We start from the raw sequence: 27618 nt of genomic DNA on the forward strand, positions 1-27618 counted from the left end.
TGAAGCCATCTGGCCCATTTGACCCTATCCTGACACTGCTGATTACAGCTCTGCCCACAACAGCAACCACCATGACACAAAATATTGATCCTTCAAACACAGTAGAGCCCAATGCTTACAAAGGAGCACATTTTTTCAAGTAGAAGCAGAGGGGCAGGCACTGATCTCTTCATCCTCTTGATCAGGGAGAGGGCTCGAGGAAATGGCATGAAGCTGAGTCAGAAGAGGCTTAGGTTGGCTATCAGAAAAAGGTTCTTCACCCAGAGGGTGGCTGGACACTGGAACAAGTTCCTCAGGGAAGTGGTCACTGCACCAAGTCTATCACAGTTCAGTGTCTGGACAATGCTCTCAGGCACATGGTGTGACTCTTAGGGTGTTCAGAGCAAGGCCAGGAGTTGGACTTGATGATCCTGATGGGTCCCTTCCAACTCAGTATATTCTATGACTCAATGGAGTAAGCAGTATTTTGTGAGGGGGGTGGCTCTTATAAATTGTTTAATCAGGTATTTTCCCACTCTTCAGAAATGCTGAACACTTGCCTCTTAGCTGTTTTTCCTAGAGAATGAACAAGCTTAAGTCCTGGCTAGTCCTAGTTTTACTACAACCTCAAAATTTATGGGCTCTCTATAAATCAGTATTCAAAAAGGTAAGTCAGTCATGTTGAAGAAAAGGCCTTTCCAGCAAAGCAGAAAGTCCCAATATTCAATGCTGGTATAGAAAAAGAACTGAGGAAGAAAGGAAAAGCTGTGATAATTTATGTACTAGACATCAGACTCGTGCCAACAGCACATAAGCAATCAACAATAGGTTTTAGGTATTAAAAAACCTGGAAACTGCTGTTGTGGAAACTGTGCTAGCAGTAAAAACCAAGGCAAAGTGTTTCTGAGACTCAATGTCTGTCACCTTTATACTGGCAAAAGTTTACTTGACACTAGTCTGTCTTACAGGGGTTCTACAGGAGATCTCATTTCTTCATTTTCTCTTTGAAGGCCTGCCATGAGATGATCGTGCAACTCAGCTCTCCCATCCCACAGTAAAAGAAATCCAAAAAGAATAATTAAGAACTTATGCTGTAAACTTCAGAAGGGGTAATGTAACTGTTCATATTATCAAATCTGTTGCTCCAAAATAATAAATTACAGAAAAACCTTAGAGTGTTCAAGCTGTTCAAGAATTACTGCATTCGTGAGAAGGCAATTCCTTAGAATAAAACAAAATAGCTTCTAAAGGCAGTATGTAATCATTTCCTGTGCCTTTCAGGTACAGACAAACACACATATTGGTGACATGGGTTGATTTACTCAATTATTGCAAAATACAATACTTTGCAATCAATACAGAACAACTATTCAAAAACTATTAAATAAGTGGCAACAACTGTGTCCTCTTGTGATAACAGAGTAAAAAATATTAAGAGCTGGAACATGAAATGATGATCTTCACAGAAGAGTAACAAAAGATTGAAATCACACTCCAAATATTTAATTAGATGCAGTGTACGATTTATGCAACAACTTTAAAACTGAAATTCATTACTCAAGGCTAGCTCTGGTTCGTAGTATTACCTGCATTTTTAAACTTTCCATTTTTATTTAATTCACTGCTTAAAGTTGTTGCCACTACCCTCTGCTTACACCACCCTGCCTCGAATTAGCCTCCCTTCAATGACTGATAGAATCGATGGTCAGCCTCTGGAGGGCCCATTCAGATCTCTCCACAGCAGCAGGGGAGATCATGGGAGGACAGAGAAAAGAAAGAACATCAGAAGCAGGAAGGTAGGAAGGACAGGCTGTGACAGAGCAAGTAGTTGAAAACAGGACAGCACATCCATGACTGTTAGAAAATACTGTTCAAGCAGCAGAACTCATACACGGATGCTTGTTGCTAAACAGCTCAGTGATTTGTCATTATAGGTGTTACACACATACAGAACTCAGCAATAGCACAGTAATTGATAAAACTGAGATCACTAATTTTACAACAGTGATGAAAAGCACCTTTCTAATGCCTTCCAGTGCAAAGCTCACATCCAAAATGATGGGCTGAAAGTACAGTTGTCAGTCAGTTGAGGACTTGTGAGAACACATGCGAATTCCAGCCAGAATTGTTGATAGTGGAGACAAAGTGCCATTTTCCAAGCAGCACTTGAATAGTTTACTTCAGTTTCGCCTCTCCCTAGCCATCCCTCTATTGAAGTAACAAGAAAACAAAGAAACAACACCCCTCCCAAAAAACAACCAAACAAAAAAAACACACAAAACCCCCCAACAACCATACAACAACAAAAAAACCGCAAACAAACACAAAAAACCTGAAGTAAAAAGACTTCATTGGAAGTATCTTTAAAGATGTTGTCAAACAACATTTCTTCAAGGTCAAGCTGTTATAATAGTATACAGAAGTCAGCCTCTAACAAGATTACACTTCATATTGGCCTTTTCAATATTTTTAGGGTGCAGTTCAGCAGAGTGAGCACCAGGTCTGCATTTACAAAATAGGTTTGTCCCCACAGGCAAGTAGATATTGTGATTCAGCATCTGCTTACACATGTAAGCTTTGTATACATAGTTGGTGTGTATACACCTTGCATGTATAAAATAGGCTCTCACCTTTGAAAACCACAGTACTTAAAATATCTAAACCATTAGACTTCAAATCTCTTGCTTTGGTATTGTATCAATAGAAAATTTACAATGTCATTCTTCAGTCTTACACAGACTGAGTTATTAGCTAAGGAAATAAAAAGGTAACAAGTCTCAGTATCCAAAGAAATCTACAATACATTCAACAATATGTAGTACATTACAAATAGGAAGGCAATATATGGAATTGCTATAGCATGAATGAAAAGTAGTTGTAGGACAGCCTGAAAATCTTCCTTACATTTTTCTTATGTAACATTTAATGTCACAGTAGCAGCTTCTACTATGTTGCTTTCCAAGTTGTACACTTATGTTTGATTGAAGAGCAGGGTGGGAAGTGAAAGGCCTCTGAGGAGCTCAGCAGCAACACTTAAGTGCATTGAAAACATTGATAATCTATGGCACATAGGAAGTGATGGATTACACAGGATACTTTTTTCTATTTACAGTATCATACACTTGTATTAAGTCTCTGCTGCATCTTTTTTTTAGTACTTAGCCTGTGGCACTCCACAGTAATATTATTCAAAGTAAAAGCAAATCCCACTTTCTCATAAAGACTAAGTAACTAATGAGTATTACCTATCCTTGCTTAAGCTATCTACTGCTCTGAACCCCTTGAATCCCAACATTTAACTGGCACAAAAACATTTGGATAACTTAATACAGGAACAGACTGCTAATGATTGCTTACCTCTTGACTTAATAATTACATTCACTGCTGGAGAGTTATACACGGCTAGATGTCATTAAAAAAAAAAGGAAAAAAAACAACGCCCAGACAAAAAGTAAACCTCACATCCCCGTCCAGAAGTAAAAAAAAAGTAAGAATAACTCTGCTGTTGGATATCTGATGCATGATAGGAAATACCAAAGCAATGGGGTATATCACAGTAACATCATCAGACACCAAAGACTACAGCAAGTCTTCGCTAATAATTATGGAGATAGTAAGCAACTTGGCTTCAGTGAAAAACTGACTTATCACCAAGCTCAGTAGGGCATCTGAGCCTTCAAAACAGTTTCTGATATCAGTCTGAAAACAATGGGTTTTCTGGTTCCAGCTGAGATGGAGGCAAATTAGAACGGAGTGGGAAGGAATATTGTACACAATATGGCACAGCTGAAAAAAATAACATATTTACACTTGAAAATGCAAAACATGCTGCATAAAAACAAAAAACAATGAAATAACATGACATCTGTCTCTGAGGACAGGAGGCATGGCCCTCTCCTAAGGAGCAGGTTTCTATGTATGTATTTTAAAAACTCCCAAAGAAATTGAATGTGTATCAATCAAGCAGAAGGACAGTACAGAACAAAAAAACCCTGTGTTTGAAGATCAATTTCACATGCTTTACAAGACACCTGGACCTAGTTACATGCTGATAAAACCCTGACACCAGGTCTAAAGAGCCTTTAAGCAAAAGCAAGCAGTATAAAATTTTTTACTAACTGTTGTATGGAACAAGTAAACTGTTGTATGGAAAAGCTTTTTTGTGAGACTGATAAAAAAGGGCAGAGTTGCTTTTAGTCAAAGGATTGCATACTCTTGTAGAAAACAAGAAAAACACAGTAAACCAAAACAAACATAAATCCAACCAACTATACTATCAGTTTACTAACCTTTGTGTTTAAGTCCTCAACTAAGATATTAAAAATGCACTTGCAACACCTGAACACAAAACAGAGGGTACCTACTATGAGAAAAGTACATTTTTTTCCCCAGCATACTCTTCAATGAGCTTTTGGTGCCACATGCTGAAGAAATAAGATTTGCATCAGTGAATAGCAAGTGTCAGCAGGCAATTATCTGCACTATACTGGTCCTGCTCCATCTTCATCATCCTTTTCTTCAACAGCCCCTTTTAAAATCTTTTTCATTTAGAAATCAATCTTCCATTTGGCAATTGAGAGCCAGATCTGATCTTTGTCACCTCTGGTCACACTGTAGGATGACTTTAGAGACCATTCTTATTTCTTGCCAATTCCGTTTGACACTTTTGACTTGGAGTGTCGATTCCTCCTTCTAGATGAATGGCTTTCACTGTTGACTGAATGTTTTGGTGGACTACTGTCAGCATCTGCTAAGAAATAATTTTTTTATTATATATGTAGTTGACATTGTCGAGCTCTTGTCTGAAAGACAGTAAAGCTTTTGAGAGCTACAGTACTTACAGTAGGGACTATTTCACGCTACTACAAACTCGTTGATACTCGTACTCCATCTAGTGGCCTATTTTTTTTTTAAAAAGCAATTCTTAAGACTCCTGTAAAATTCTTCCTCCTCCTTCCCCCCACAAAAAAAATCAGAAGTTTGCTATAGCAGAATAGAGTGGTGAAACATCTTTCATTTTAAATCTCATAAATAATTAAACCTCCGTGTTTTTCTTAGTGGCAGGTACTACTATTTAGAAATTAAGAACTATGTAAAAAGGTTACAGATCCTTGCAAGTGTACATTTCTAGATTTCAGTTTTTCATATGACAGACCATGTTTGACACTGAGAAAACAGAGTGAGACACTGGGGCCCAAAAGAAAAAATCAAGGACAAAATGTGAAAGAGGCCCAAGTTTGTAATTAATGAAGTTACAGGAGGCCAGAGAAAGACTTGCTTGGCCAGATTTCTCCAGCATACATAAACTGTAAAAACATTTTAAGTGCAAGTGATTTTTCTCCAAAATATAAAAATCAAAAAATTTACTAAACTGAGAATAAACATCCAGAAAAATCATGTATGAAATATAAAGATGCTATGCTGTAGGTGCTTTTCAAGCATATGATAAATAAGAAATATTTTTGGTGATACAAACACTTGGAGCATAAACTCTGACAGAGATAACATCTCTTGATAATGTATGAATCTTGATATTTGTTCTATAAGCAAGATCGAACTAAAAAGCCAATGGAGGAGGTAGATAACTTAACTGACCTCTAGTGTAGGGAAGTCAGAAGGAGGCTGCCTTTGCTTAGTACAGAGAAAGCTGCTTATGACCACCAGAACTGCACTGACTAGGCAAGTGTCAGTAAGAACACAAGCTCCAGGGCACATTCTTGACTGTTTCATAATAAGCAGAAATAAAACTACAATTCACATTCATATGTTTCAAATCAAATGTTCAATGTTCAGAGAGAAAACCTGTCCACAACAGTTATGAAATGCATAATGCCCAAAATCTACAAGAACAGCCTGGAGTAACAGCAGAGAAATTCAGTTGATTCATTACAAAATAAATACTTTTCCCAGAGTTAGAATAAGAAAAGCAAGTAAAGGAAAACAGTTTTGTAGATGATTTATCCACATAGTTCCTGCTTAGATATTAAAATAAATCCAGCTGTTTGCTGGGCAAGTTTCTCAAGCCTCATTTTCTAGTGCTGAGCCTTGATATCACCATTTCAAGAATATAGCTACAAAAGTGCCAATACCTCTGGTGAATTTAGAATGAAGCCAGGAAGCATCTGGACTGTATGGACTGTCTTCACTTTCTGACAAGGTCTGCAAAAACAAGGACACATGTAACTGGGATGCCAGTGCTTCTTGTGATCAGTATTGGACTTGTAAACTTAAATGGTGGCAGAAGACCTCATAAAGCATTCAGACAGTATTTAAGACTTTTCCCTTCCTAGTTAGACGGTACAACATAGACGATACAATAAGAACTTACCACTTGCCACGTGATCTGTTGTGTAACCAAGTATTCTTAATATTCCCCTAGCATTCCACCTGTACAATGGGCACATTAGCTAACCATTCATCCTTCAATGCTTTGCTTAACATTACAGCCTCATTTTGAGTAACTAAGAGGACAGCATTCTTTAGAAACCACAGTGTAATTTGGGGTCTGTCCAAGGCCTGCTGAATTCAGAGTTCTTTCTATTGACTTCAGTTAGACTCTGGACCATCCCCCTCAACCCCATTTATGCTAGCTCTGGTAAAGAATTCTAATATCTAGGAGCTTTGCAGTTTTAACTCTGTTACAAAACAAGAACAGGCTTCTTTTAAGTACCTTTTCTCGGTGGCCGTAGTACTCTGCATACCAAACCATACCATATAAACAAAGGAAAGTCGTAAAGGCCTAAACAAGGGAGGAAAAGAAAAAGAAAAAAATAATCTGTAAAACTTTCAAAATTCCTTGTTGGTTCAAGGTCTCAGAGTCCCTGGAGATTCCACATTAAGACTTTCATGCTGTTTCTCCCTGCACCTTTTATCAGTATGTGCTTGTGCTTCAACTTCAAGGTACACATAGATTCTGCCACCATGGAGTACACAGATCAATTCTCAATGGGAACATTAAAACACATACATATCACCCACAGGAAACATTGCCAGCATGATTTCTGTCCACACCCTGTACAGTCATCATACAAATGCAGTCAGTAGGCACTTGTACTTACATTATTAAGAACAACCAGTCTGGGAGAAAAATGAATTTTCTTTCTCCCAGCCCCATGCTTCAGGCTAGGCTACATGTTTGTTTTTGTAGTGCTCTGATCCACGAAGCAATTTAATACTTTTCTCCTCTGAAGTTTCAGAAATAAAATCATCATGCTAAATAAGAGAACAATAAATTCTGGCTACCCATCACCTGTTCAAACTGTTCCCAACTAGAAGGCAGAAGTATTTATCTGTCAGCCCATTATAAATGCCTTATTTTTCACTGACCATGAAAAATGTGTTTGGCATCAGAGTTACAAATCTGGCAAGACAAACGTCCATTTACTGTTATAAAATGGGCCTTTCATGCTGCATTTGCAGCAATCACACTGAAGTACAGAAAGTTACAGGCTGAGTGAGAATGATCTGCCTGATAGAGCAGGGTTGTTCACGTAGTTGTAAGACCTCAGCGTCACACTCCACACACTACTTATTAACACTATCCGTTTACTCCTGTTCACTTCCAGCAGGCACTACAGCAAATACCACCAAAGTTAGGCTCAGTGGAACTGACACCTTTTCCCATTAGGATAAAGCACCCTATAACTAGTGTTTGTTTCACTGTTAAGCACTAGTAAAGTTGCTGTATTGTGCTACATCAAGAATTAAGAAAGTAAGTTATTCTAGTCCCTTCAAAGTGAGCTCTAAGTGATCTAGCATTTGCTTTTCCTAGGACTTGTACAAAGCTCTTCACCAGCACTTCCCCACAATGATCCCCTGCTGCCAATGTTCCAGAGGAAGCAATTCAGATGCTTTCAAGGCTTTTGTCATGCTTTACGTTTCACATAAGAAATCTCACTTACCACACAGAGAAGCCAAAACACAACATACAGTATTTGTGTTTTGGAAAAAAGATCTTGTCCAAACTTTATGCACACAATAGCTTCAAGGAAAGCAATAGCCCTGTGGGTGAATGAAAGCAGGGGGAGAATGGTTATGGACAGAAAGGATTTCACTCCTGATCACAACCCAGACCCCAGACTGTCAGCTCTAAACAAGCACTACCCTCTAGTGAGCACACACTTCCCTGACACCACCATTAACTGAAATTCTTTGAGAAGTTTCTTTTTCTTTCTATACTATTTTCAGCATAAATAGCACACACAGTTCACTGTTCCACGGGGCTCCAGGGAACAAGGAGGAGTTTGTGCCAATAGCAGAGAATTTTTGATTGTACCTACCACTGTGCTTCAGCTTTCACCAGATATAAATTTCTTTTCCATGCTGAACATCCAACAGACTTCCCTGTTGGATAAACTAGAACTGTGGTTTGTGTATTTCTCTACTGGATGCAAATTTACTACAATTCTAAATTGCATACTTCGCTTGCTTCACATGGATTTTGATGAGAAAATTCACATGAAACTGCATTTCAAATTCTCAGAGAATTCATGTATTTGCTATGCTACCTGTAAAATCAGGTCCATGGTACAGCATCAGAGGATTTGGGGAGAAATGTAAGAGAAAAAGAATTTTACTTTCCTCTCAGACATTAAAAGAATCAAAAAATTATCTCCATCTCTCTCCCTGCCACCAGATGTTTAGATCTTTTCAGGTTCAAAGCTATGGAGGCTTATCCACCACTTGGTGTGGAACAAGGGGTTATAAACTCAAAGCTTCCATTGCCTGCCATGGAAATAAATTTAGTTTGTACAGGTCCTGAATACAAAATTACATATGTTTAACTAATGTGAGTGTAGAAACATGATTGGTGCAGCAAAGTGCAGAAAATTGACTCATCCCAATCTGAAGCAAATCATGAAAAACATTACTAAATTTCTAGAAGTTTAATATTTAACTAGTTCAATAGAGACCTTATGGTCAAGCAACACATGAAAACTCTTCCTCACGTATGTGCAGACACACTTAACATCAGGTCAAGTGTTCCAGTCTCCCAAGCTTGACACTGCAGGACACATTCCCTACCCTTCCTCCATAACCAGGAGTTCCCAAAAATGGCACTAGCATCTGACAGAGAAGACCCAATTTTGCCCCATGAATGGAGGAAAGACATGTGCTTAACGAAATCACTGGTATTCCAGAGGTAGTCCTGGTGTAAACAAAGAATGACAGCTTTCTCTGTACTATCTAATGTGACTTGCAGCATGATCAGTGGGGTCAAAACTTATCACTGTGAAAGTAACACCCAACTGACTAATAGTAAAAATTAATGAGGTGCATACTAGTAAAAAATTGAGAGCAGTGTTATGCTGCTGAGTCACCAACTATTTTTCTTTCTTGTTTTTATATTATTCTTACTGGGAATAGAAAGACCACCATCAGGAAAATGATGCGGAACAAGGGAAACAAAAATGTGGCTATGATATACTCAAAGGTATAAAAAAAACAACAGACTGTTTTCAATTAACGAGTCAAAAGATGATACAGCTGTTTGTCCTGCATGTATATAGTCTTTCTGATACTCCTGTCAAGAATACTTGGATTAAGCACATTGTAAAACAGGACAGCTATTACAGTTTATGAAATGGTAAATCGAAAGATAGAAGACTGCTAACAGTGAAAGGTATTGTGTCCCACTGAAGAGTGATGAGAATACTTGTTAGAACTAAAGACAGTAAGTTTTATTCAATCAAAATGGTCTCATAACATTCTAACACAATCCTTCTTGATAGGCTTCATCTTAATGAAAATTATGCAATTCCAGCAGGGCTGTTGCATTTGTCTTCTTCAAGCCTTGCATCATTTATTGAGAGTGATGTTTTAGTATATGTCAAGTGAAAAGAAACAGTTTCATACTAATGAAAGGCACTAATTTTAATTATTCCCATGGTTAGGCTGTTAAGAATTCAATATGTGCCTTTACAAGTGTATCTTGATCACCACAGATAGGAATATTCCATATACCTGCTTTTAATTGCTTCAGATATTCCATATAGTTAAATTACTGGAAATTTTTTTCAGCAAACAACAGGAACTCAGTGCTGCTCTGTCTTTTCTAGTAGATTACACAAGTAAGCAGTATTGAGGAGAATACTTATTCTACGTACATTTCCCACTACTAGATCAGACTGAGGATGAACATTCTATTGTGCTCTTATGCAATCATACAGACATGTTTGGGCATCTATTTATTGACCCATATAACATGAATATGTGCAGTGACAGCTCTGAAGGAAGGATGACGGTTGATATAATCCTGAACAATTTTTCAGAGCCAGACAGCAAACATTCAGCATTGTATCTCCCTTCAGATTACAAAATAATAAGTCTACATTCTTTGCTTTGGATGAATAGAAATTCATCTTCCTTTCTTTTTAATGTAGAACTTGAAAATTCCTCCCTCAAGATTATAAAATTGTTTAAAATGCATCTTCTGTAACACTCTAAAATTATCATATATAGTTGAGAAAATGTCCTTTCCCATATAAACATCTCAATTCTTAAATAATTTAAATACATATTTCAGTACCATCTGTAGTCAGATGCATATCTGAAAAATATTAATACAGTCGATCAGTAAATGCTAAGATACTCATACACAAACAGAGAAGGTTTTTTGATTCTAATGGTAAATTAAGTAGACATATTAACTGTGTAACTAATTAGTTATCTTCAGTATGAAAGCTAAACAAGAACAGAATTACTACCTTTTCTATGTCCATTGGATATTACAGTCATGAGTTGAAGACAGTAATAAATCCATCCAGGAATCATAGAATCATCAAGATTGAAAGAGACCTTTAAGATCATCCAGTCCAACCATCAAGGAAGAAGGAAGGTGCAAAGCCAGTGAGAGGGGAGAATATTTAAGGCCAGCCAAACCCAAGGAGATGTGTTATGGTCTCCAGGGTACACTTAAAATGAGAGTAGAAATTCCTTCAATTACATTGCAGGAAGCTGTGCTCCAAACTCAATTAAATGTTGAGAAAGGGGCATTCTTTAGAGAACTGTGCATATCCAGCCCAGCAATGTTCCAAAAACTCTAACATCCCTAAGATTAATAGTAGAGGTGAGGAACGTTTACCATAGCACTGTCTCTAAATTAGATCTCAGTATTTTTTGACTCATTGAAATGCTATTCCAATTTAAAACAGTAATAAATTCTTCTACAAAACACGAAAATCATTAGACAATTCTGGAAATAAGATATACACTAATCTTGACAAAGAGATGAAATGGCTGTTTTAAATTAAAATCATTAGCATTACAAATTAGCTTCTTCAATAGTTTCTTTTTTTTTCTTTAAAACATGATTTAGGATCTTTCCAAGTCCTAAATCAAAAGGGACACTACTATGCTGCTTGTTTACAAGAAGCTTTTTAAATGCTACAGCAGCATTGTAAAAACTATGCTTCAAGTTTCCAGAACAGTACAGTTTAGTCAAAGCATCTAGAGAAGGAAGTTACCACCCAAAGCAATCATGCAAACTCTTCATTTAAAGGTCTCCCCTAAGAGACAAAGGTATTGTAGACAAGATAACCATTGCTCATAGCACCATTCCATAGAAATAGTGATGACTCTGGATTGTTGTGATTCTACTAACAGCAGCAATGCCCACCTTGACAGCCAAGGAAATATTGCTCTTACAACAAGCTGTAGAGGCAAAAGCTTTATCCTTCTCATCTGACTGACAATATGGGTAGCAAGGCCAATGCTACTTTGAAGGAGGCCCTAGCTTTATTCAGCAGTTTGTAGTTCTTTCTTCTGTTCTTCTCTTTACTCATTCCATCACTTCCCATGTTCTACCTCCAAACTCAGAATTTTCTTTTCCTCTGAACTTGCTAAACCAACACAAGACAAGGATTGTGGCTTCATGGAAAGCCTGTTCCTGTCCTGGTCCCATACTTAGCACTTGCCCAGTGCTCCAAGAATGCAGCAGGAACACTTACCCAAACACCCAGCACTGAGTTCCCACCCTCTTGCACTGTGTATCTGTGAGGTATGCATAGTATTGCCTGAGAAGGGAAGCAAGAACATTCTTCAGTGAAGTTGAAAGTCCACAGAGTGATTACATTTAGAAACGAACTTTATGTTATGGATGTATCTATACTGAAAATTAAGTGCTGATGGTTAAATTCACATACAGTCATTCTTGATGTCTACCAGATGGCTTCAATTCTGGTAGGACAGACTACCACACAGATCAAATACCTTGAAACAACACTGAAAACAACCCTGAGACCAAGGACTGGGAAAGTCCCCAAACTAATAGGCTAACAAAGCAACAAATTTGTCTCCTGCTCCCCACAGAATCTCCAATTCTTATATGCAAAGTGCAAGAGCTTCCAAAGAATTAGAGAATCCCCCACCTTTTCCACAGTTTGTCTTGTCTTTATTAACAATTGCATTTTCTTGAAATATGTGGGTTTGAGTCTTGAAAGAAACTGAGTACGGCTATTCCATATCCTGTTTGAGTAGTCTAACCACAGGCATATTTTCCTCTCAAGAAAGTAGAATTTCTCACTATTTTGAAAACAGTCTGGAGACCATTCTGTTCTGTTTTTTTGCTCAAGAATTCAGAGAGGAGAATTCCAAACAAATGGAACCAAAGTTCCATTTCTCAGTCTGTAATTTTCACTGACAGATGGGGAAGACAAGTGTTATTATTCCAACAATACAAGGATTGCTAAAGAATAAACAATTCCACAGGTATGCAAGTGCCATTAAAAAAACCCTTAAAAGGGCACCTATGCAAGAGCTTCTAGAATGTTTAATGTGATACTCTGCCTCTAATTCAGATCTGTATGCATTCTGTCTAGCTCCAACTCCAGCTCTCTTTTCTTATAACATGTTTATGTAGACAGACACAACAAGGAGCTGTTAGAAAAAACAACAGCTTTATTTTTCCTCATCTACACTTTTGTTAGCACCTGACTCATTAACTTGGATATTTTCACATGTAGTCCCCAAGGATAACACACAGCTAATTCACAAAACAAGGAGAGGCTATAAAACAGAGGATGGAACAGACTGGGTTCTGCATTCCTGAGGCAACAGAGTTGTTTATATACATTTCACCTCATAGCTTACTTGTCTGAAAATACATTTTATTGAAAAACGATGATTGTTTAGCTTTTCATGATGGCAAAACATACATTTCTTGAAATGTGCCATACTTATTCACAAACTATATGCAATTCTTGAGAGCCTAGAAGTTAAGCTACTTTAAACTAAAGAAAAAACACCACAGCAAAAAAAAATTACCTTACAGTGGGTGCTGTAATGATTCCTATGAAGAGAATTCTCCCCCAGCTTAATGGGTGGCTTGCTTGGAACACAAAGATATGTTTCAAAAAGAATGTGTTCAACTCAGTCAGCTAGGAAAAATAAAAAGCTAGTTAAAAGTGTTCAACTTACACAGCTGCTAATGAATTAGTACAGAAAATGTGTAAAGAATAATATGGAAACTGAAACATGGAAGGAAATCTATTTATCCTCTGCTATAGCCCTGCTGGTTAGACTGAACATTTAGAGTCTAAGACTCATGCTCTAGGACAAGCAAGAAATATACTAGTAAAACAAAGAATTCTCCCATAGACACCTCTGTGAAAGTATTTGCTATCTTTCCAGAAACACGCTAAGTCATCAGACACTCATTCACATTGCAGAGGTCTTTTGATAACTTTCATATCCTGAATCAGGTATGAATGACCAAGGCAATTCTGGGAGAGAAGCAGAAAAAAAAAAGAGTGTATCAAACATTTCTGGTTCTCCTTTTAAAAACTAAATTAAGAAAATAAATTAAAAAAACCCCCAAAACATTGTAGTTTTGTTTTCATGGTGAAGCAACAAAGCAGTTGGGACATATTACAGAGTCTTGCGTGATCAAGGCCAGTATTCTGAGTACCACTGATCCATTCAGTATTCAAGGGGAAGAGAAAAAAATAAATCAACCAAACAAAGAAACAAAACAAACAACCAAAAAATCCCCCACACACCAACACAACAAAATCAAAATAAATAAAAAATCCACTATCCTAAGCCCCCACTTTCTAGCAGTTTTTAAATCTGTGTCAAAGTAATGGCCTCTGTTAATATACATTACCAATGTAATGGCAATCTGTAACATTACCTGCACATTACAATGGTACATAATGTACATTTCATTACTGTTAATGTACATTACCAATGTAATGGCAATCTGTAACACTTGCATTCTTCCACAGATTCTGTAATTACACTTGTGAAGTATCATGTAACTCTCATGAACAATATCCTGACTAATTCTGTATTATCAATTCATTTAACTGTGTATTTCAATGACAGACATACATTGCATTAAAATATCTTCTAGTCTAACACAGCCTACAAATACCTGAGCTGATGGCAGCTTTGATTTCACAGAATTTATTTCTCACCTGCCAAATGATCATGAAAAGGTAGATTCCAGCCACTCTCTGAAATGAAGACTTTGGGTCAAACCAGCGGACGTAGGTCCAGCTAGCTGGGGTGAACTGTAATACAGCTCTTTTGATTTTCCCCGTGGTTGTGTGAATGTCCCTAGAAAAAAAGAACAGCTGGAGTAAATACTAGGAATATGCAAGGAAAGAAAAAGCAACAGCCATTTTACTGATGTTTAGGAACAATCACACTTTTCCAACAGACAGCAGAGATCTTCCCAGACCCAACTATTAAGAAACATAATTTACTAAGCATTTCACTCAGGGTGCATATTCTGCTATACAAGTCCACCCTTCTCTATTTTCAGTCACTAACTATGGAATATATTTATCATTCTCTCCCCAAAGGAAAGAAACAAGGATTACAATTCTGCAACCCCCTTGGAAAACTCAGAGGATATTTCTTCCTAGTCCTGTGCTGCCACTGCTCTTATCCCAAAGATTCCTTTTGCTAAAGCACAATTTTTCAAGAATCTGTCAGATTAATTATTTATTCATTGTATCAAGGGCTGGCTCCACAGGTTTAAAAATACTTACACTTCCAGCACACACAACCTCTGCTGTTCTGATATGAGATCCATGTGGACCTTCTGGAGAGGTGTGATAGCACCACTAGAAAGCTTCTAAATTCCATTTTGAAAGGGGACTTTAATGGAGGCTCATCTGACACATATATTACTGGTTCTTGCTTTTTTGCAACAGCATCCAAAGGACAGGGAATCTAAGAAAAAATCAGAGCTTCTTTTTCTGAAGGAAGGCTAGCAGAGCTAGAAGTCAGTTTTCATCCTGTTATTTCTCTGTCCCTTCTGAACAAAAAAAGGGTCTCAGGTTTAGTATTTCTTTAAGCTAGAGAGACCTTAGGTTAGGGAGGATCCTCTAAACTTTAAAATCTATGTTTATTAAATTAAAAAGAAAATAATAAATTTAAAAGGCCCAAGCAAAAGCTTCTGATTTTATGCAGTTCTTTCATACTAAAAGGTCAAAAAAATCTACTCATGCATTTAAAAGATTGTGAGAGGAAATCATTCCACAAGAACGGTGAAGACTGATTAGGCCATAGACATTCTGCTGTTCAAACATTCAGTGAACTCTCTAAAAACAGAAGGACCATCAACTTTACAGAAATGAAGGAAAACTGAATTGAGACTAAAGGCTCAATGGTTCTTAGACCAATTAACAAATTTGTGAGTAAGAAATCAAGGCAGAAATTCACATAGGGTACAAATTTGCAAGTCAGGATTTGAGCGCCTTTTCCATCTCTCAAGGCCATTCATTGTACTTGATCCTGCATCATCTATTGCATTTGTAACATGCAGATAATATGCTTGCCACCAACTGGCTGGGAGGAAGGCGGGAGAAGGGTAAAAAACTATGGAAGAAATCATTTATCTGGACAGCTAGGAACTGACTCTTACTAGGTCACAAGCTGCTGCCCTTTTACACAACAAATGTCTCTTTATTTTGCAATTACTCCATTTATTCTGGAGGGTCATAAATGGGGTAAGGCAATTCACAGCACAGGTCTGATGCCTCTTCTGCAATTTGCCACACTAATGCATCATCAAGGTGAGCCCAAATCTAGTTTAAATAATGAGAAAACCATTAAAATTTGTTTTGCTCCTTGCCTTCTTCAAAGTTTGGCATGTATAAAATAAACTGAAAATGCAAATAGCTTTACTACTTTATATTTTCCATGGGCATCAATGTTTGTAACTTAAGACTGCAAATGAAAATTATATATACAGTCATATTTACAAATATATTCTGTACAGTACCATTATAATGAGATTGATATTTAACATTTAAAATAAAATTACAGCATTGTTAGCAAAGGCAGACTGCAAGCTATTTCTACACAACATGTATTTAATATATGCAAAGAAGGTGGTCTATTTCCCAAGGAAATTAATTTAATATTATAACTTCAAACATAATGTTTATCAAGCTTTAATTTAGACCTACTTGAAGCTTGCCCAGTGATAGGTCCTCATCTCCAAGAAACGACAAACTACCATGCCCAACCAGATGCCACCTCCGTTACAAAGCAGGATGTCCAAAATGACTTGATCCCACCAGCATTCAGCAAAATTAGGCAGAAGGTGCATGAAGAAGAGCTACAGAATACAGCAAAGAAATTATGGGTGAGGAACAGCACAGAATTCATAAAAACTCACTTTTAAAGTACACATTCAAAAATGAGATTTTCAGTACAAGGCATACTTCAAAGACATAAGCCACAACCACTGAAATTGGATGGACATCCTTCCACTAACTTCAGAAGGCCTTGGGCAGAACCATCTGAGGTTTCCTTCTCACAGTTTCCTGTTGGGGCTGTGCTGTATATAAGGATATTATGCAGTGTTTGGTCTCTCAAAGATGATACACAGAACAGTCATAGAAATGCATGAAACAAGCATAACTACTGCATTTCTTGGAGGAAACAAAGTGGTTTGTGCTTTAAAAATAAATTCAAGAGAATCTTTGTTTTACTTTTGCTAAATAGTTTTAAGAAGTATGTTTTCTAAACCAGCAACAAGATGCAGTAAGTGAAATGGATGCATTTGTGACACTTGCCAGCACTCAAGCATGTTGGTGTTCAGGACTAAATACTTTTTCTTTTTCGAAACTCTTTCATTTATTATTTTCATCTAAATTTAGGGACTCTAAAAGATTAAGAGTTCACCAACATTTCAGACACTACAAGCTTTGCTGCTATGCCTGATCCAGAATGAATGCCTCAAGAAGTTAAGAGGACATTCCACTCAGCTTTCCTACTTGGTCCCTGCTAAGCACTAATGATGAAGGCACTTCTATGATGAAGATACCGGAAAACAGGCAAGAAAAAAAAACATTAGAGAGAAGAACTGACATCACATGGATAAATCAAAACATCCCATGACTCCAAGATTTCCCCTGCAAAGTGCACAACTCATTGAGCTCTGAAGCAATCTGTTCCTTTCAGAATACTCAACTGAAGCTCACTAAGAGGCATTATCAAGGTAATTAAATGTACTTACAGATACATTTGGTGACTTTACTGATGGAGTGAGGGGCATAACTGGCCCGAGTTAAGGCAAGATATAAACGTAATTTACTGAGAGCTAGATATGGATGCAGTGCCACTCCTTTAAGAGAAAATAATCCTACACTCTATTTTATGCAAAAAATCACTGCAACCCAAAAAATAGATTAGAAAAGTTTAGCTATAGACTAGAAATGAAGACAGCCATGTGTTAAGCAGTCCCTTTGGAACACTCAAGGAGATACTTAACAAAACACTTAGCAAACTAAAGAATATTCTTATCTCCACAGAAACACTACAACTTTTGTCAGTTATTGCACATAGAATCTTTCTGTGGAAAACTATTGATATGATTGTGTAATAAAGTATCTTTTGTTAACAGATGTATAAATAAAATATTGAAAAAATCAGATGTAGGAAAAGGAACATGTTTTCTGTATACAGAAAGAATGAATATAGTACGTTACAGAGACTAATATTGGCAAAGACAGTTCCTTAGAAAACTCTTGCAAAAGAGTATCAAAACCTCTTGTTTTACTTTAACAAGGCTATACAAATTTCAACCTGTAAAAAAGAAAAGTTGAATTTCTCTTCAGAACCCAAGCAATACAATTATTGTATAATATTGTATAATAATTGTTCATTATCCTACTAAAGTTTCCTTTCCATGTTTTTAATTAATTTAACCTAAAAGGGGCAGTAGCCTACAAATCTCAGTCTACAGTGATCCAGCCAAAGACACCAGAAGTTACAGATAATAAGGCAGCAAAATCCAGAGCACGGGTGTTAGTCAGACCATCTCAGTGCTAGCTCCTTTCTTAGAATGAGAGACCAAGGTCTACCTGCATCCCAACTTTAATCCAATAGGATGCAGCATGAGCCAAATTGCCCACTTCAGAATGAAGAGTCAGCTGTAATCCACTAATGGTAATAGAAGATACACAGCTAAATCCGTACATAACTGCCCTGATAACTTCCGTGGGTTTCAAATTACTCTCCTGAATTAGCTAACTCATCAAAAATCCATTTGATTGATGATAATATAACCATATGTTGAACCTTATCCAACACACTGTCTGTTCCAATAATCTGCCTTTCAACAGGAGACACCACCTCATGTGGTGCTAAATTGAACATGACAGTTGTGTGACAATAAACGAAACAACAAGAGTATGAGTGAAACAAATCCACATACATTCTTTTCCAGAGGGAAAAAATGAGTATAAAAACTAGCAAAATTACTTTTTTGTAGATGGGTACTAGTGAAATCCCAATCTTAAGCAATGTCAAAATAACTTCGAAAACAGCATATGTTTCAATGCCACAGAACAAAAACATGTTTTGAAGAGGAACTCATGGCAGCAGTGTTTAAAAACCCAAGTTTAAGTTTAGACAAATAAATCCTTATTTATGTTTCAGATTTATAAATTCTTTGTCAGATGAGTCAAGCATTCTCAAGACAGCAAGTCCTACAGGAAACTGATTTTAAAGAGTAAATTCAAGCGTTAACATCAAGGGGATCCCTCAACTCCATTTCACTTGTTCATTATGCATGACTATACACAATGTGAAATACTGTTGTATGAGGGGTAAGGGGATCATGACAGTAGATCACAGCTATTTTGTGGTGAAAATGGAGGACAGTTGCTCTGAATCAGGAAATATCTGAAGTAGCAAAACTAGCATGATCCCCGTCACAGCAAAAATATAAATTCTGAATGGCACCAATAGGCTGGCCTAGACTTCCCTCCTGTTCAAGCAGTAGTAAGTCACTAACCTAAAACCCAGCTTGCTATTGTCTACTAAATCAACTGCCTCAATTACTCAGCATCCAGTCTGTAAGGCTTAAAATTTAAATCTATGCTGAGGACTAGACAGTCATTCTCGTAGTAACATTCACACTTCCACAAGAACACTTCACATCTCATATATTTGCTTGTAATTAAGATACAAGGGTGACCTACCTCAGTGAGCTCCCAGGTGATGCTGATAGTCCAGCACAGCCCATAGCTGCGGATCAGCAAAGCCTTCATAGCCCAGCCCCAGAAATGCCCAAAAGCAAATATATCAAAGTGGCTGAGGATTCTTTCCCAGGTGATAACATGACAGTTCACAGCATACTCCTGTAATGAAAAAAAAGAAACCCAACAAAAATACTCATTCAACAGACAACTTCAGAAAAACTAGAATAAAGAAACATCTTTCTATTTGGTGAAGCAAGCCTGAAGTTATAAAGGTATTAAAATAACCACTATTTGTTTTCTTGTCCTAAACTCTGCCAGAAAACTTCCAGTATTAAGACTCAGTACCATCACAGTATAACTCTAATTTAAAGGGAGATAGAATAGACCTCAATGCCTGAAGAAGCATGTATGTCTTATGTGACACAGAAACAGCAAGAAGAGTAAAATTATTAACAATAAAACTAGCTCTTCTTTGGAGTCTTGATTTTAAATAACCACCTTTCCCCATCTTCAAACTGTCTGGTATTCAGATAAGGCTCATCAGTGGCTAATCCTCACCAGTTTGTGATGTAACATTACTCATCTCAATGTTTACTTGAGTATCTTTTGTGTACTATTTTCCTCATGAAAGCATTTCCCCAGAACCCATACATATTGAGAAAGTTCACTCACAGGTCTGAATTGAAAAAAAATAAAAATCAAAGGAAGCTTGCAACTGTTTTGTCACAGATGAGTGGCAGATTCCTTAGGAGTATTAATATTCTAGTCACCAATAACAAATAAAATGGGTTCTCTCAGTATGTTGTACAGCAAGTGCTAGAAATCACTACCTAACAAGAAAAAAATGTATATGCCATCAGGAGGCTGCAGCTATGGGGTTCTTTTGTGTCACTGAGCATAATCTGAACTACTCCTAACAGGGAGCACACATTTAAAAAACCCTCTGTTCTCCAGTCACCCTAAAATACACATTGCCAACTGCAGGTGACAATGCAGCACCGCTCAGTGCCATTAAGCTAAGAATTCTCTTTCAGGCCAGAACTATTGCTAATCCTGCACAAATGAACCCTGATCAAGTTAAAAAGAAGACACCAGAGAAAGATTTGAACCCAGGTCACCACAAATAGAAGAATACACAATTTCACACAAATCCTTTTATCAGTAGGCAGTTAGGTCTCACTATGAAACTGTAAGTAACCCTTACTGCTGGTGCTCCCTGAAATGAAAGCATGGCATTGCTTCTTGTGCATGCCCATTCTGCTGGTCATTCAGAGCACATGCACCACCTCTTCTAAGGATGGCAAACCTGCAGCTTGAGTCCATGTACCCAAGAGAGCTGAAGCTGGGTCATCTGGCAGCATGAGAAACATGGAAGGTTTTTTTCCAGGGCTCTTGCTTTTTTGCTTTTATTTTTTACTGGCACTTTTCTCCTCTCCGTCTCATCTCACCAGCAGCACCTCTGTCAGCCATACAGTGAAATGTGTTGAACTTTGTTTTATAGACAAGTACCTTTGCCAGTCCTGTGCAAGCAACCAAGCTGCAGCTTAAATTATAGCTGCACTTTAAAAATTTACTCCAAGTTTATATCAGGACTGAAAGAATAGCACAGAGTAAGTTTACATTGCTTGTTACAGTCAGGGAATCTGCTGTTCTGTGGTTCCGTGCCAGTAGTAATACTAGTCCTCCCGTGACTTGAAGCTATTTCTAACCTAAATGACAGGAGAGACAGGTGAATCTGACTTATCAAGAGATTCCTTGTCACAGCTCCATTTTGTTGCTCAGCAACACCACTAACAACCATGCTCAGGCTCCATTTAGCCATGTGTCCTCCCACCACCCTAAGAGCAGGCTGCCCACTCCCCACCATCACCACGCGTCTCCTGCAGAACCAACAGTCACAGCCCTATTCCACATGCTGGAGTTGCCCAATGTGTACTGCTGATCAGCTGAGGTGCAATACCTGAAGCATTCCATTTTCCAAGTAAGGAGCCCGCTTGCAGCCCTCACTATCAATCAACTAATGTAAGCTTACCACACTGTAAAGATTTCCATTCCCTCTTACATGCGACAGGTTGCAGCCACTGCTGATGAGGTGCTGTGCAGCAGTTTACACATGCAGTAAATTGCTCTGTGAGAAAGACAACCAGTGTATTTCCCTACTCATGAGGCATAAGCCCTATCAGACTATACAACAGGTGATCATGGTGGGCAGATGAACAGATGCACAAACCAAGGGCAAAGGAGTATGTGGTGAACAGTAATTTGATGCAATAGTGAGGAAGACAAGATTGGCAACTCTTGCCCTCCCCATGCAGTAATCTTCTTGGTGCCTAACTGCTCACAGTGTCTTCTGCCTGCCTCACAATGTAACTCCCATACTTCTCCCAGGCCTCCTTTAACAACCTCAGTTAGTGTTCCCACTTGAAGAGGAATGTTCTCTGTATGGAAAACTCTCTGCAAGCTGCTCAACAGGCAGAAGAACAAGCCTGGCTTTCCATGTCACTCCAGGTTGTGGTCTATGGAAGTGACTTCCCAATGGTAATAGCATCAGCACTCAGCTGAGTGAGTTGAAGCAGCAGAGTACTGCAGTTGCTGTTACCTGCATTTCCACATACGATGTGGCATGCCAGTCATGTACTAAGCTCTCAGCAACAAGGCAAGACCAAAGTTCTTCAAGAGCAGCCTTGCGGCACCAAAAAAACTAATCTGGGATACACACACTGTACAGGCTTCATTTAGATACTATCTTGCTAAATCTATTAACAGTATCCAGGCTCATATCTATTAATTAAAAGAATCCAAAGCCACCTCACTGCAAACTTGCATCACATTTTCAATTGCACACTCATCTGAGCACTTGCATTAAAAAAAAATTCCCACCACTTAATTTCAGTGTAAATAAATAGTAGTTGACACAAAGGGCATGTTGACTCTGTCAAGTATAGGCATACACTTGCATTGCTTATGCCAGCAAATTCAGATTTATCCCTTTCCACTCATGTAAAACATGCTTGAAGTAGCCAAAATGTACAATAAAATGCCACAGATACATACCATAATATCTGCTTCCCTTGTGGCATATCGAAGATTAGGATCCAGCCAGTACATCACTGCTTTTACCTCCTCAAAGTTAAGGAAGAGCACGAACACCAGGAATAGAAAATAGAGCACACTGAGACCTGCAAAAAGACTCAGCTTTAAAATTATGTTCACTCACAAAACTCCTTGGAACACAGAGCTGCTTTCAAACATTTGCTCTACACGTGCCCAGTTGTACAGATGAGTTTCTACATAAAGCTGCTACATGCAAAAGGCTGCAGAGACAAGTCAGATCTCTGAGCACTCAGCCCTTCATATCACCTCCTGTGATCAGTGATACAATGTATGCTCCACTTATGAACCTACTCAAAACAAAATCAATCTAATCAGTTTAGACATGTACTACCAGTCTGTAATCAGGAAGCTCTTCAATAAGAGATACATTAGGATCCATGATTGGATTAGCTCTGCCTCTTTGCTTTAAGTATTATTGGCCTCAACTAATGCAGGTCTAATGCCTATACGCAGATTTCAATACAAAGATCAATTTAATCATGCCACCTGGCAATTCTGAGCTGGCAATAAAGAGTAATTATAAATAGAAACTAATGCATGTTTGAGTTAGTTTTGTGAGCTAGAAAATTCACTGAAGCTTTTAAAGATAAATATGAATATTTATTTTCACACCACTATAAATTATGAAACACTTGCATTTGGGAGTACTAGTTCTCTCCTCCCAATATCTTAATACAGATTTTTTTTTTTAAAGAAAAACTTGTTGTAGGTTGAGTCCTGGTTACAGATCTGTGGGTGGATGAAGCTGTTGTTGGGAGCATCTCTGCAATACTCACAGGTTCACAGAAATCCAAGACCACTTTTGGAAGAGGCATGTAAACACTATTTCCATACTCTCAAACTTACTTTTATCCTGCAGCTATGTCATGGAAGGCAGAAAGATTAATATGAATAAATTTAGTATCTGCCATTCAAAATGAACTACAGCAATTCTGAAAAAGGTATTTTAAACTATAATTAGAACTCATGTGTTAATAATCCCCAGTTTATGCCAGAAAGTGAGTTTTGTTCAAGTACATACAGAAAGTATATATATGGTCCTCAGCAGTCCCTCCTAAAGACACATCAGGTTAACAGCTGTCACACTACTACAAGAAGCACAGCCTGCAGGTGAGAGTGCATCCTAAAATGTTGAGGACACACTAATGAGGTCTTTCATCTACTGAACAGGTCTGAGAACTGAAGCATGGCTAAGTGAACCATGCCAGAACAAGCAGAATTACTCAGGGAAAAATTTTGCTCTTGATTTGGTATGCAGCCTTTTCCCAAAAGTACAGGAACCCAAGCTCTGACAGTATCAACAGTGAGAAGGACCTTTTATTTTACATTTGCTGAAATCTGAAATGAGCAGTAGGACCTGTGTTTCCCAAACTTCACAAGAAACAGTATTCTTTAATGAGTACTATCTAGTCAACAGTATCCTCTCAATATCAACAGATGAGTAATCAGCTACTTTAGGAGGCTACCTATTTTTAGCTATATAAGATGGCAGAAGAGAGAAACATTCAGTCCCCTTAAACAGATCAGCTTTTAAACCAAATGTGCCTATTTCTCTGCAAATATGCAGTCTAGGATATGCTCTGTGAACTCTCAATTATTTTAAAATAAAATTCTGTATGTTTTTGCTGTGCAATTCAGATGTTTAACAAGTAGGATTTCACTTTGTTAGTTCTGTAGGTAATAGAATTATTTTCCAAACTATGAATGCAACTGATATTTACAGGTACTTTCAATGAAATTATAAGTTAAGAATATCAACATATGTGTTAGAAATATTAATAAAGGTATGGTAAGCTTTACAATGATACAATTTAATAAACATATAAAGTAATAGCATATTTTGCCAATAATGCAAAGGAACATGGTACTCAATTGGATTTAGAAGCGAGACAGCATACGCAATAGCTATAAAAATGCCAAACTTTTTTGAGGTTGGAAGAGATGACAGTAGGAGAGGTGTGGGAGAAGGATATTAGGAAGCACAAACACAAAACAGGATTAAAACAGAGTATCAGAATGAATGATCTCTTTTGGTGATTTAATTTACACCATCCTGACACACAGTACCTACAATGATATTCCCAAACACAACTAAGAATAGATTATAAGCAACTGCTCAGAAGTAGGAGGGAAGTAACATTCACAGAAGGTTGATGCACAATTATGTTTCATGACAATTCCATTATCAGAAAGTTAAAATGGCAGGTCCTGCAGATGCCATGAAAAAGCCAGAAATGCATCTTAAACTTACCAAAAACCATCCTCCATATTGCAGGATGGGGACGTGTAAAGGGTCCTGTGGACAGTAAAAAAAAAATTGTTACAAGACAGTCAATAAGAACCACAAAATTAATTTTTGAGTATATTTCATCTGAGAATTTGGCATGAGAATGGATCAGTTCGCCATCAAACTACGTAATATACCTGAAAGTTGGATCTCTATGTTTAAAAAAAAAGGCAACAGCAGATTTCAGAGTGCAAAAAGGAGACTGCCAATTAGTAGCACGTAGACAAAATTTTCTACCATTTTTATTAAGTCATTTTCAGAACAGTAGGATGCTGTTTGTTCAGCAGACATCACATCTCAGGTGTCACCTGGAGATATGACCCGGTTTCTAGACTACAGCTCACACATAGCTTGCTTCCAATCAAGTCATCAAAGACAAATTTCTATGTGTTAACAAAGAAATGTGGTGCTTGGCCTTCAGAACACCATGAAATGTTACTGAACAGGCCTTCTAAAACTTCCACACTGAGCATCACAGGTATCTGATAAGAAGTAAAATGCCTATGTTCTTTACTAGTGTCAATATTATTTACTTAGGAGCCAATGATCAAATTGATTTATTTGATTAAAAGTGTCTCAGCTAATGTGAAGAGCAGAAAAGGTAGGTCTGGTGAAACTGGAAAACATCTGAACATGAATCATTCATCAAGGTAGCAAGAAGAGGCTGAAGAAATATTTTCAGCACACACTGTGGACAGCTCTTTCACCACTATGCATAAAGCTCATTCTTCTCTGGCATTCAGTTTTTCAGGGAGCACTTTATGAAAAGTGTGTATTAAGGATTTTTAATGTATGGGAAAAACACATCCCACCTTTGAAGGACAAAGCTGTCCTGACCACCATCAGTTTTTTTCCTGAACACTGTCAATCATGACACAGTTTAGACTTGTCACTAGAATCATGATTCTGCCAACAGTAATAAGTAAAAAAAAAAATAAATAAATGTAAAAAACAAAACATGCAAGCCAGGTTTCCACAGAATTAGGGGGCATACAAACTTGTTTACCTTTATGCATGTTCTGCTTCTCACACAACTACCAAAACCTTAGTCCAATTTAACCTTCTACAGAGCAACTGTGGTTTTACATTTTAATATGACTTAGATCATTTCTATCGCTACCTTCTGGTAAGGTGCTTTATGTAAGGTGATGTCTCAGAATTTTTAAAGCATACTGAGGCAGAGTCCTTTTAAACATTAAGGGTCTGTTAGCATCATAACCTAGCAATCTGAGCTGCAACTGCACATCTGCAAATAGGACACGAATTCTGAGAACCTGACTTCCCTGTTCAATACAGACAAGCTAAAAATAACACATTTTACTGTTATCTCTGCTCAGTATGACTGCAAACCACTTTTAGACTGTTCCTTAACACAAAGGAATTCAAAAGAGTAAAGAAAAAATACACTGAAAATTGGTATTGAAATAAAAATCAAAATATAGTAGCAATAAAGAGAAATTCACATGTGAAAAAAAGTGAAGTATGAACTGTGTAAACCTTACTCACCATTAGGAAAAGCTAGAACACTGATGATTAGAAAGAAGAAAATCACAGAGAGGATACCCCTCCAAATATTATCCTCTGGTACAGAATCATCCCTAAAGAGACAGACAACAGTGTTAAAGTATATTATAAGGATGAAGACAAAGGCTCTGAAGAGATTATTTAAATAAAGACAACATGGAAATTAAATGAAATATGCATGATGATTATATAACAAGACAGTAACCGCACTGAATGATTTTTACACTACACTTCTGAGTGTCCCTTTCTCATGTAAGAGTTTAATCAACACACGCAAGCCATAAGCAGTTAGAAGTCAATGTAGAAGCAATGACTAAATTTAATCAAGGTGAAAAAATCTTCCTGCTTTAATATTCATCAACAAAAATACTTTTACATAGCAAACAGAACTAAACCAAAAGCTCTGGAACCCTGGATGCAATTCCTGTGTTTCCGTCTGCTACTTGCGATACCCTTTACTTCCCTTTGCTATTCCCAATGTCCAATGCCAGAGGTGAGTGCAGAGAGGGCAGAAATAATAATTAGCCTTTGAAAATAATGAATATACACCTTAGAATCTGTAACTAAAACACAGCACAGCTTAAAAGACCCAAGGAAAAATATCAATTTGCTTTTAGATCTTTTAACCCAAAGCTCTGAATAAAATAGCAGGTACTATTTGTGCTACTTTCATATTATGGCCAGAAGAAAGATCTAAGAATTCAGTTTGAAATGGCCAGGCTAACTTGACTGAGCTCTTCTTTTTCAGGCAGATAGAATATGATGTATAGCAGCAAGATTAACAAAATAACCCTTACCCCAGTCTTCCAACCAGCAGATATCTTCTGGGATACTCAGTAAAACAAACAGAAACAAACTTCAGACTATCATAGTATAGTTCATAATGTATCACCCACAACAACTGAAGGTAAAGTTTTACTACATGGGTAATTTTCATGTACTTACCATTAGTTTATCTATTTAAGTATATCCCTTTATTTATTCCCCACATAACAGAAAATTCCCAGTCAACTTTAGAGGGCTAAAGCTCTTCCTAGCAGAGCATCTGTCACATTTCTGGATGGTTCAGTAAGGAATCCATGACAGCATAAACGCTTTCCACGTTAGGTATTTGCTGTAGTTAGAAAATATTTCTCAGCCAAATTATTTCTCTTTCCCTCAAAATTGAACCTTAACAGCTCCAAGCAGGCTTTCAGCACTGTGAGGCTGCATTAGTTTAACTTTATGGCAGGCAAAAGTACATTACACATGAATCATTTCTCTGCAGGC

The 27618-nt window shown here is 37.5% G+C and overlaps 1 protein-coding gene across 3 annotated transcripts in view; it reads right to left on the reverse strand.

The window, feature by feature from the left end:
- Positions 1-2312: 2312 nt before the first annotated feature.
- Positions 2313-27618, reverse strand: part of PTDSS1 (phosphatidylserine synthase 1) — a 29540-nt gene continuing 4234 nt past the window's right edge. Inside the window, exons 2-13 of one of the 3 annotated variants that reach the window (XM_071554115.1) lie at positions 26332-26423; positions 24790-24834; positions 22479-22603; positions 19425-19583; positions 16401-16552; positions 14397-14538; positions 13243-13355; positions 11928-11993; positions 7881-7980; positions 6650-6718; positions 6069-6138; positions 2313-4726 (exon numbers count right to left, since the gene is read on the reverse strand). In XM_071554115.1, the coding sequence (XP_071410216.1) occupies positions 4617-4726; positions 6069-6138; positions 6650-6718; positions 7881-7980; positions 11928-11993; positions 13243-13355; positions 14397-14538; positions 16401-16552; positions 19425-19583; positions 22479-22603; positions 24790-24834; positions 26332-26423 (1243 nt within the window). In that variant the 3' untranslated portion in view covers positions 2313-4616. Of the gene's footprint in view, positions 4730-6068; positions 6139-6649; positions 6719-7880; positions 7981-11927; positions 11994-13242; positions 13356-14396; positions 14539-16400; positions 16553-19424; positions 19584-22478; positions 22604-24789; positions 24835-26331; positions 26424-27618 lie in introns of all 3 variants that reach the window. The other 2 variants (XM_071554114.1, XM_071554116.1) reach the window with 2 other exon arrangements.

Source organism: Pithys albifrons, chromosome 4 (assembly GCF_047495875.1).
Source record: "Pithys albifrons albifrons isolate INPA30051 chromosome 4, PitAlb_v1, whole genome shotgun sequence".
In the NCBI taxonomy this organism is placed as follows: domain Eukaryota; kingdom Metazoa; phylum Chordata; class Aves; order Passeriformes; family Thamnophilidae; genus Pithys; species Pithys albifrons.